Source organism: Phyllobates terribilis, unplaced genomic scaffold, assembly GCF_046119375.1.
Source record: "Phyllobates terribilis strain yellow unplaced genomic scaffold, ASM4611937v1 Scaffold_1__5_contigs__length_1240528914, whole genome shotgun sequence".
Taxonomy (NCBI): Eukaryota; Metazoa; Chordata; class Amphibia; order Anura; family Dendrobatidae; genus Phyllobates; species Phyllobates terribilis.
The window spans coordinates 103,363,400-103,375,434 of record NW_027362761.1 but is presented as its reverse complement, the minus strand read 5'-3'; the positions used below and the strand labels follow the sequence as shown (position 1 = coordinate 103,375,434).

The window sequence follows — 12,035 nt, the reverse complement described above, 5'->3', positions numbered from 1 at the left end:
TAACATCAAGAGGAAGTCAGAGAGCAGCCTCAGCCTTTGCTTCTTGTTGATCTTCAATTTGTCCAAAGGCGGGGATACTGAAGCTGGTGCTGATTGTGCACAGGGCTCATGTGATGTAACAACATCAAGTGAGCCTCGGGAACACGAGTGTCGACACCGCTGGCACGGCGCCGGCACTGGAAGTGAGTTTAGGTGTTTTTATTTTAACGGGGCAAAACATTTGTAAGAGAAAGGGTTGTCCAAGTAGTGGACAACCCTTTAAATATTGTACTGTCTTGCTCCTTCTTTATAGTAAATTAAGAATGAAAAATAAAATGGGTAATTGTAATTCAAATGCAGTATGACAAACGACAGATAGTCAACTATACTATATAACTGATCAATCACACTGAATCTGGCACTGCTTTTGGCTCCTCTGCCGTCTCTCTCCCCATATAAATTTATTCCCTGTATTGATCACAGGTTACCACATTCATCTTTGTCAGTGCAGCAGTTGTACAACATATTACTATCTGGAGTATTAGTTCAATCTTTCTCTTCCTATCTCTGTTGTTGAGCTACAAGTTTTGACAGCCTCTCACTATCATAAATCACCTTAACACAGCTGCTGAAATCCCTGCCTTAGCTTTTTTATAGACTATGATAGTTCCTTCTGATTGGCTGCTATACCATGTGATGTCATAGCTGCAAGTTATTGTGGGGAACCCTGAATGGTCATGCCAGAGACTATGTTATCCTTCTAGGGCTGATGCAATCTTTGGCAATAGTAAAATAATGGCAGGATTTTTTCTTTAATCAAATCGTAACTTGTTCACAATTGTTTGGGACCTGCAACTTTTATAAAACTTGACATAAATTTGATTTGCATCAAATCGAATTCCTTATCATTAATTTTGACTACACAGTATATAATGGTTTGGAGGTTGGAAGATCATGATATTTCTATCTTGTGTGCACAGATCACTCTCACTCTACTCCTGCTCTAGTCTTTATTAATGAACATGAATGCTATATAAACATTTCTTTAGTATATATTTGATAAAGTGGCTTTAATTATAGGGCTTTATATTAATTAGTAATTAGTACTGATATATAAAACTGATGCAGATATGCTTGTCATCCCTGTTGGCAATGCATAATCAAATGTGTAGGGATAAATAGTTTGGCAGTGACAGAATGATTTTTAATAGGCTTCTCTCTTGGTTTGCATTAGAGCTGATCTGCTGTGTTTTTCTTTGTGTTAAGAGCAGCAGGTCTAGTATTGTGTGGTTTAGGAATTCACTGAGTATAAATTGCCTCATTATAGCACTGTCACCACTATAGGGACTGGAGGTTGCTATGCATTAGAGATTGGCTTACTGCGCTGATAACTTTCGGAACAGTTGCTGCTCTTCACACAGGTGATAAATAAAGTGCTAATATATTAATCTTCAAGGAGCCACCAAAACCCTCAGAGAGCTCCAATTAAATGTGCTGCTAATTTCAGTATGGCAGTAGTTCTAAGTGATTATAGTGTGAGTGGCGGTTATTTGTCACATGCTCTCGTGTACATAACAGGACACTGCTATTCATTCTGTAGCATGTAGCAGAGATTAGCTTGGTATTTGGCACACTTGGAGTCATTTGGAGTTTATATGCCGACTGTCTAAGTGCAGCCATTACAATCGGTCACACTGTTTCGCACGTGAAATAAACGTTTCCATGCAAAATAAAATGATTAACTAGAAGCACGTTTTTGGCCATGTTGTTGCTACTGTCTGGACTTACTGAAAAATAAGCATCTTGTTTTGTCTATAACAGTCCTATAAAATTTTAGCCCAAACCAATTTGTGAGTATTCATTTGGGTCAACTTTGGACTGGCGTTTATTAGCATATTTCTGCATGACTACGGGTCCATTCAACCAAACTATCAGTATCATAAGGCTGTGTCATGCTCTTAGGGCTAGAATTAGAGGCCATTATGTGAGTATAGAAATTGGCCTTAGGGCTTGCTCACACCAGCGTATACATCAGATGAGTGCTATCTGATTTTTTATCGGATAACACTCGGACCAATGTTACTCAATCGGGTAGTGCTGATGCATGATTCTTTTACACAGACAGAATCTGTCATTGAAAAAAATCACAGTATGTTGCAATTTCACTTTGAAATCAGATGAGACTCACACATTCAAGTCTATGGATGAGTGAAAAGCATCGGACTATCTGATTTTTTATCGGATAACACTCGGACCAATGTTACTCAATCGGGTAGTGCTGATGCATGATTCTTTTACACAGACAGAATCTGTCATTGAAAAAAATCACAGTATGTTGCAATTTCACCTTGAAATCAGATGAGACTAACACATTCAAGTCTATGGATGAGTGAAAAGCATCGGACTGCATCTGAGTACAGTCCGACTCCGCACAATGGAGAAGATGGAGAAAATCTGTTCTCCATCTTCTCCTCTCAGTGTGCTCTGATTCTCTCATCCAAGAGAATCAGATCACACTATGCTGACACTCAGATCAAACTCTGATCAGAATTTGATCAGCGTGTCATTAGCATAATCGACTCAATTCTCTAGGATGAGAGAATCTGTGGCTGTGTTACTGTATCCTTAGGCATAGTCTTCAACTTTATCCTTCCACCTTGGATCTGAAATCCACTTTACCGACTATTGTTCCTACATAGCTTGTAGAAATAGAGTAGTCAGAAAAAAAAATGTTTTTCTCTTGAACTAGTGTTTGTTACTGTGCACCAGGCAGATAAATGGCTAAACCAGTCTTTCAGAAAGTGTATAAATGACCACATATCTCCTCACTATGCACATAACAGTGAACTATGATGCTTCTAAAATGCATTAAAGTTTTTACATTTTCAGTGACTTTAGGCCATGACATCAGATAATTTTTCTCCGTTAAGTGAATTTTTTGCATGTGAATGCGATCCAACTTTTGAGGATACAGCTTGTATAGATAGACAATGAAAGCCAAGCTGGTTTGTTGGAGGCTTCACGGGTCATTTTTTTTTTACACATACAGTGCTATTAAACAAAAGTGCAATAGATTAAAGAGTGACAAGAACTGCAGGAAACAATTCTTTTTCAACTGAGGTGGCATAATGGAAATCGACGTCTATGAATGAACTCTTGTTACAAAGTTATGAGGTGCAGAGCTAATGCACTGCCATGAGTTCATCTTTATTATTGCGTTACACCTGAATCAATTGACAAAGTCGTCTTTTTTTTCTTATTCTCCTTCCCTTTAAGCAAGAGATGGCACTTAATTGAATAAAAGTCAATGTAATTATATTAACAGACTAGTTGTTAGTGCTGACAGAGGGAGAGGGACACAGCCCTACAGAATTGCCACACATTTGTGCATTCAGTTTGGCCTGACCGAAATTGAAGACGTCTACACATTCTAATTAGATTGGCATTTTTTTTATTTTACTTCACTGCAAGCAAACAGAAAGTAGGAGATACCCCTTTCCTAAAGCAGCAATAACAGACAGCGCTCTTCATAAATCATCTTTTGAAAAAAGACTACATCCATCTGAGGAATTGCATTCTTTTTTTCCCAGTGTTATTTTATTCTACTTTTCTTAAACCTAATTTTTTGTAAGCTCCTTTTTGAATTTCCAGATAATTACATAATAATAATATCATTATATTCATATATAGTTTATTTTTGTATTATTCTTTAATAGTTTTTAAATCTTCTAGAACTTAAGCATTATGGTTGTATCTATATCCCTTCACTTTATCCTCTCCCATTCCTCGGTTGACCTTAATGGACATGCGTCTTTTTTCAACCGTAATTTGTAAAAAATGAACTATAGTTTTTTCAGGTCTCTTAAAATAAGATGACACTGCATGCAAATAAAAAAAGTCATCCGAAGAGACATTTTAAAGAGGATTTGGGGATTTTACAAAACTTGGCCAAGAGTATGGAATGTTATAAAAAAAATAAAAATAACTAGGGATGTGCAGAACTGTGTATGTTGGGGTTTGTCAGGTTCAATCAAACTTTAGTCCAAAGTTTGGTTCTGGTACCTGAACTCTACCCAAACTTGAAACCGAGCCCCATAGAAGCCAATGGGGACCCATACTTTGGTGCTGTAAAATTCTCTCTCTCTCCTCAGAATTCGAACTCCGAATTTTAAATCGGACTTCCAGGAGTCTAGTTGTCCATTACGAAATCCAAACTTTACAATTCGGGTTCGCTTATCTCTAAAAATAACCCTTATCTACTTCTTACATCCCCTGCTGTTCCAGTGCTATTGCTTCGGTGGTCCAGGGTAGTGTTGTAGTGATGACTATCATACAAATTTTACCACTGGGACTAGTAATTGAATGAATGATGTATGTCGCTTGTTCGCTGCAGAACTGTCAGTGACTATGGAAACAACACAATGGCTAAGCAATGGTTATTTTGGTTATTTTTTTTTTTACCTTTCACTACTGTAAGCAAATTTTTCTAAAATGTTGGAAAACCCCTTTAAGATGGATTGCAGATTAAATGCAGAGTGCAATAGATATGTTCTTTTTTATATTGCTTGTGAAAATAAAGGCATTTTTTGTGCCACATCAATGTTTGATAATCCTTTTTAGTAGAGGAGACTCAGGACAATTAATGAACTTTCCATATATTACATGGATGTGCCGCACCTCTACTGCATGTTAAAGTCTGGCCCACAGGGTGATTATGGGTGGCACGGTGGCGCAGTGGTTAGCACTGCAGCCTTGCAGCTCTGGGGTCCAGGGTTCAAATCCCACCAAGGACAACATCTGCAAGGAGTTCTCCCCGTGTTTGCGTGGGTTTCCTCCGGATTCTCCAGTTTCTTCCCACACCCCAAAGACATACTGATAGGGAATCTAGATTGTGAGCCCCAATGGGGACAGCGACGATAATGTGTGTAAAGTGCTGCAGAATATGTTAGCGCTATATAAAAATAAAGATTATTATTATTATTATTGTATTTGGCCCACGACACCAGAACCACCACCCCTATGTGGGGCCATTATTCTGCATGGAGGACTTTGTGGGGCCCATTATACTGTATGGAAAGCTATGTGAAGCCATTATACTGTTTGGAGGATTATGTAGGGCCCATTATTCTGTATGGAGGACTATGTGGGGCCCATTATACTGTATACTGATTGGCCCTAGACTTTGGTCAAGGTTTTCCTTTTGGGCCTCTATATGTTTGAGTTTGACATCCCCGCTCTAGTGTAAGAAATACTCTTTTTTATGTTCTGGTTAATAGCTAAGGGTCCTTAATAGTGGTCATCTACTACTTCTGAATTTCTAGATTGAGCATTATACAGTAAGGCTTGTAATGCTGATGTGATAACCTCTGTAAAGAGAATGGGCAGGAGATAAGAGTACAAATGAACTTATTCTATACCTATACTTTCATGCTTAATACTGCCACAAGGATCCTCATGTCACAGTTCTGGCACCCCCAAAGTTTAAAGCACCCTCCCTCTTTGTGTTAATTATAAATTTGAAAACAATTGCATGAAGCCAAATGAAACTGTCGATGCTTAAAGAGGTTGTCCACTACTTTATCATTGATGACCTATCCTTAAGATAGATCATCAATGTCTGATCCGGCACCCCCACCGATCAGCTTTGCTCTGTCGGTGGTGTCTGCCAGCTGGAAATGCTCAATTGTGGAGCTGCTCAGTCTTCTGATAGTGGCCACAGCTGCCTCCTATTGATTTGAAGTTAATTTGGCTTTATGCAATGATTAAGGACATAGATTTGAACCATATTTGCGACTTTTAACTTCTGTATGATTTATTCTGAGTTGTTTGGTGATCTTCAATAAAAAAGTCCTACTGCTGTATGTTATCCTAACTTTTCTTTGTCTCAATGGTGTGTATGATGTTGATTGACTGACTGTCTCATTTCAGAACCTACACTAACTGCTTTTTTGCCATCCGAGTGTGGTCCGATAGTTTCCACGTACTCATTGACTTGCATGGCCAAGTGCTATCCAAACATCAGATCAATCTTGGACATGCAACGATCGTTTACTCGGACTGACATCCAATGTTTTGTCGAATCCCTCTCAGACCGATAATACAGCCATATGCACGAGCCCTTATTCCTATAATTTACTGCAATGTAGAAAGTATAACCAGTTTGGCAAATCAGGTAGAAAAGAGACTGCATGTGTCTCTCCACTAATTTGAGCCTCAGTATGTATATAGATATACAGTAGTAATGCTTGCAACTAACAGGGCATTACTGCAGATGGTGATCTAATGGATAAAGTGAGAACATGGTGGTAGCTATGATGCCACTGCATGCGACTTTAGCTACCACACTACTTTCGAATTTATCATATTATTTAATTCTAAAAATCAATCAGAAAAAATGTTAGCCAAATCTCGCAAAAATCACCCATTTTTTAGTATCAATTGAACAAATGACCCATTATTACCAGTATTTGGTTTATGCATAGTATAAGCATAATTTTGTATTATTCATGCTACACTCATGAGTTGATGAATCACCAGGCTGCTTTGTTCATGGCATGTTTTATGTGCATGTGCACTGTTGCATGTGTTTGCATAATGGTTTATTTAAATCAACAATATTGCCAAATAAGTTTTAATTAAAGAACTAAAAAATAATAATCTTTTAGAACATCCTTATTGATGATATAGAACGTGTTTTTATGGCTTCATTGACAATCTAATTGGTGTTTTTCTGAGTTTTGTAATGTTATATATATTGTTTTTTAATTTCAGACACAGTGCCAATATAAACCTTCACCGCAAACTGTTGACCAAAGAACTGGATGAGATGGGGCTGGACTCCTCTCAGCCTAACCTCCGAGATGAGTTCTTGGCAAAAATCTATGGCGGTCAACATTCCATGGGCCTGGATGTTAGAGAGGACACCACCTCGCCAGTTGGTACAGAAGATTCCCACATCAATGGATATGGGCGGTGCCTGGCAGATGACTACATGGTCTTAGACTTGAGTACAACCTCCAGCATCCAGTCTAGCAGCAGTATCCAATCTTCTCGAGAGTCTGATGTAGGCAGTGATGAGGGTATCCTCCTTGATGACATTGATGGTGCCAGTGACAGTGAGGAGTCTTCTCAGAAGGCTAATGCCTCTGCGCCGCTCATGGGACCAGGCAATGATGTGATCGAATCTTCCTTATACAACAACTTTGCCATGAGCAACGGTGGAATAATGTGCAACATTTGCCACAAAATGTACAGTAACAAAGGAACCTTGCGGGTTCATTACAAGACAGTGCATTTGCGGGAAATGCATAAATGCAAAGTTTTTGGGTGTAACATGATGTTCTCCTCTGTACGCAGCCGAAATCGGCACAGTCAAAACCCTAATCTCCATAAAAACATTCCTTTTTCTGCTGTGGAATAGCTTTCAAATGGACAAATAAACTTCAGATTTCACAGAATGAACTGTTCCATATTTATATATATATACGTACATATATAAAAATTGTATATGTATGTTATATATCTATATATAAATATATATATATAAAAAATCTAGATATATATTCTTTTTTATCGAACAGAGAAAAAGAAAACTACAAAACACTAGGTGCTTTTTTATTTTCACTAATTGGTGAAACTGCCCTGAAAATGACTACCGAACTGACAAAACTAAAAACACACAGTCACTTATCCCTTTCCTTTTTTTTTTAATTTTGGTTTACGGAATGAAGTACTTGGTTATCTCCAAAGGTAGTGTCTTAATATACCAGTGACTATTGCTTGCAAAGAAAAATAATTAGTATTTCTTTCTTTTAAACTTACAAATCACGCCGTTGCCGAGATATTCTTTGGAGGAGACTACGCATGGCAGAAAAACCTGTAAATAAGGAGTCCCATTAGTTGGACAGTATTGTATTGATGGTTGTATACTCCTGGTATCCTGTTGAAGTCCCAGCAAGCTGTATACAGGATAACAAGCCGCTGTCTAGCTCTTTTTTGTTCTTTTTTTTGCTTTAATGCACATATTTGCAACACAGACATCCAAACATGATCATTTTAGGACTACCTGCTACATGTAGTATCATCCTCGAGTTGCATGCTTAAAGCACTATACATTGTTCTTTTTTTATCTTTTTTGTCTTTTGTACTATTTGTATAAAAGCAGTCATGCACTTTCCCCACCCAAACACTACATTGGTGTATAATGATATTTTTATTTTAACTCTTCAGTGCTGAGAGACGTATGATCTTGGCAAAACTCTACCACCTCTTGTGCTGAAGTGAATAAAATAACATCATTATATCATTATCTTGGGATGGCCTTATAGGGCTAGTCAGTTAAATGGCATGGTTGCCAAACAGAAATAAAAGTATTATTAGAATTTTGCAAAATGTTACAACTGCAGATTTTGCACATATGACTAAACTGCGTAAAATTCTACTAAAATGTAAGCCATAGAAAATGGAGCTCTTGAAAAAAGTTATAATATTACAGAGAAGTTACATTATGATAGTAGGGGGAAACGTACTTTGGCACTCCAGTCCTTGCTCCTTGCTGTCCCTAAGATTGAGATCATACATAGCAGTATAAGGTTGCTTGTCTACATAGTATATTCTCATATTGAGCAATCAATATTTTTCCTGGGCATGCAAAGTTCATCTACATAACTATTACAAAAAGGGCCAGAATATAATTCAATTGTTGGATAATATACAATTAATTTTAAAATATTTTTTTGCAGTAGTAGATATGTAGCGTTCTTAAATTGTATTTGCTTGTTTCCACCCAAATTAAAATTTAAATTTTGATGTACACAAGTGACAGTATTTCAGGGAATTGCAAAATTTTCTATAGAAAAAGGGGCTTAAGAAAAATGGGACGTATGTTAGGGTATATGCACACAACGTCTATTACAGGCGGCTACATTATGTAACCCGTACGAAAAAGCACTAAAGAAATGTTAAAAATATTGAACATCTGCACTCCGATGTAAAAATGATTTACTTTACATATGTTCAGTCTTTTTGAGCTTCTCTTAAAGGGAATCTGTCAGCAGGTTTTTTCTACCTCTTTTGAGGGCAGCATAGTGTAGGAAAAGAGACCCTGAATCCAACGATGTATCACTTAGTTAACTGGGTGCAGCTGTTATGATACAATCAGAGTTCTTAGATGTAACCTGAAAGTACACACCACACCAGGCTCTGTATCTACATAGTCTATTGACAGTGAGCTGCTTATTACAGGAGGAGGCGGAGTCAGACTAGAAAGTGCATCTCATATAGTCCAGACAATGATAATCACAAGGTGATCATACCTTCAGTGTAAGTAAGCCACAGCACACAGCCTGATAAGTCATACATTGTTTAAATCTGTGCTTTTAACCCCTACCTCATGCTGTCCTAAGCTTACATAGCAAAACCTTGATGACAGATTCCCTTTAATTGCTCCACATTTACAAAGCTTCAAAGTGGTTGGAAGCTGCTCAGTATTTTATGAATACAGGCAAAAAAAAAAAATAGCAGCGACAAAGAGCAGAGGGAGAGACATCAAAAAAGGCAATTGAGGAATTTCCTGAAGTGTCACCTGCTTGAAAAACTCAGCGGGTTTTACCGAGTTTAAAAGATGTTTTGTGCACATATCCTTAATTTTAAACCTGAACCTTTTTTTCTTAGGGAATAAAATCTGCCACCAGAAATGTCCAGGCTGTAGCTTACTCCCCTCTTATCATGCCAAACTGAGTATGCATTTTTGTTTAGGGAGGGGGTGAGAGTGGATATTTAGGAGAAATAGTTGTCATTCAAGCTACATATTTTGAAGATAGTGTTCACCTTTAGAATTTGATGCTGGTAGACTTAAGAATCCAATTAAAATATCAGATTATCCCCGAAAAGCTGTTATCTTGGCTTTGTTAATATTGCTATTTCAGTGTTAATTCACTATAGGAAAAACTCTAGAAACGAATGTGCTCACTGATCAGAGTAAAAGAATCTTATTGTAACTGAAACTTTTCCCTAATAAATAGTTTTCCAAACACAAGATGTTCATCCCCCTGGAGATAATTCATATGTCGCAAGTCATCTTCCAGTAAAAGATTTTAATAATGCATCCCAATTTTACAAGGCTGGACCTGTATGTAATAAATAGTTCCAGATGATTCCCCTAACCTCTCCTGATATAAGATTCAGCCAAAGTCAATCCCTTGATATTTATTTCTCCAGAAACATGCATGAGTGTTAGTGTTTTTTGCGCTTTTTGGCTTTGCCATGGGAATTAAGATATATAGGTTGGAAACCAACAAACACTTCTCTTAGCATTTGGGTGGTCACAAAGGCCTTGTGACTCTACAATTATCACAGGTTCCTTACATTGGGTCAAAAGTTGAAGCACTTACAATGTAAAACTGAGAATCACATGCTTGACCTCAAATGGAACATATTTTCAATGAAAAAAAAAGAAACAATAAAAAGAGAGATATTGTTCCTTGTTTTCTTAGGGGATTTCTGCAGACGAGAAAAAAAATGTAGAAAGTAATTTAAAATGAAAAATAGAAAAAAAAAGCGCAGAGCACTTTTTTCTTGAAACTTTGATGTGTTTCCGGTGTTTACGCATGTTGCCCAAGCAAGTGCACCATTACATTGCTGCAAACTCTTCTACGAGAAGGATATTTACTTGTCTTCAGCGTTCTGCCAAAATTGTAGATTTATATCTGCATTAAAGCCTCTGTTTCTATTTTCCAATTAATACCTCTGTCAAGCATATGAACTCTGAGATGCATCAATGTACGTTCTTGTATGTAGAATTCCAAGGCTCTGAATATCATATGTTTTAGTTACAGTATCAGCTATTTATGATTATCCTCGCCTTTCTTATATTTGCAACAAATGTCTCATGTTTGCCAAAGGAATTTATTCTATGCGTTCTTTTTTGTTGTCTTATTGTACATGACACTCTTTATGGATTACAAACATACACATTTCTAGCAGACAGTATTTACAATGACACTGATTGCTGAACATTTTCTTTTTAAAGAACTGTTGGAGAAATTGGCCGAAAAGGAATGACCAGTTATGATTCTTCCTGGGTCAAAAAGTGATTAAAAGACTGAAAATACTTGTGTAAACAGTAAAAGACTTTTTTTTTTATTTAAATTTACATTGTCCAACACTAATGTTTACTGAGAAAAGCTGAGGAATTTTTGATGACCATTTTTTGGGAAATGTCACTGAGTTTTAAGTACTACTCTCGGTTAAACTGAATAGTATTCAGCTTAGTTTTTATACCGTTCATGTATACTGTATGTGTTTGTTAAATTGCAACCGGATTAAGTAAAGTGTACTCTTCTTACTCAGTTTGTATGTGTGTCCATGCTAAAATTCTCTTGTACTGCCTTTTATCTACAAAACAGGGGAACGTCACTGTTTCAAGAAATAATGAACCTTTTCGATTTAAACGATTTTTACTGTTCAATGCAAACATGTTTTAATAATAAAAGAGCGAAGTGGCAAATACAAATACATCATTTTTTCAATTCCACCAAGATATTTGGCCAGATAAACTAGAAACAAGATATGATTATGCAAATGGCGAAAACTTAGTTATGCTACTAGTTATTGTATTTACCTTGACATATAAAAATATTTTAATTTGTAAGAATGTGAAAAAACACTATTGTCCTGCAGATTAGGGGTTAATCTGTATATTAATAGCATTCTGACCCTGCCCGACGCCTGCACTTAGAGCCCCGCTGCCAGGAGGAAATGAACTTTATTCTTCCTGGCTGCGTTCATGTCTCAATTACTGGGGTGGCACTGGAATGGGTTCAGTCACTGCTCTGTGTATAGAGAGCAGCGGCTGTAACCACTCCCCCGGCACTGACTGACAGCTGGATCAGCATTGGAGTCTGCTGTCAATCAGTGTCGGGTGCACGGTTACAGCCACCACTCTCTTTACACAGAGCGGTGACTGAACCCACACCGGATCTACCCCTGTGACAGAAACCCGAACACTACCGGGAGGAATAAACTTAATTTCCTCCTAGCCGTGGGGCTCTAAGTGA

At 37.4% G+C, this 12,035-nt stretch overlaps 1 protein-coding gene across 9 annotated transcripts in view; it reads left to right on the top strand.

Moving 5' to 3' along the window:
• The window catches only part of BNC2 (basonuclin zinc finger protein 2), an 858,290-nt gene extending 846,963 nt beyond the window's left edge, over positions 1-11,327 (top strand). For 8 of the 9 annotated variants that reach the window (XM_073665382.1, XM_073665393.1, XM_073665365.1 and 5 more), the window contains one exon: positions 6,751-11,327. In XM_073665382.1, the coding sequence (XP_073521483.1) occupies positions 6,751-7,399 (649 nt within the window). In that variant the 3' untranslated portion in view covers positions 7,400-11,327. The remainder of the gene's footprint in view (positions 1-6,750) is intronic. The other variant, XM_073665426.1, reaches the window with a different exon arrangement.
• Positions 11,328-12,035: the final 708 nt, after the last annotated feature.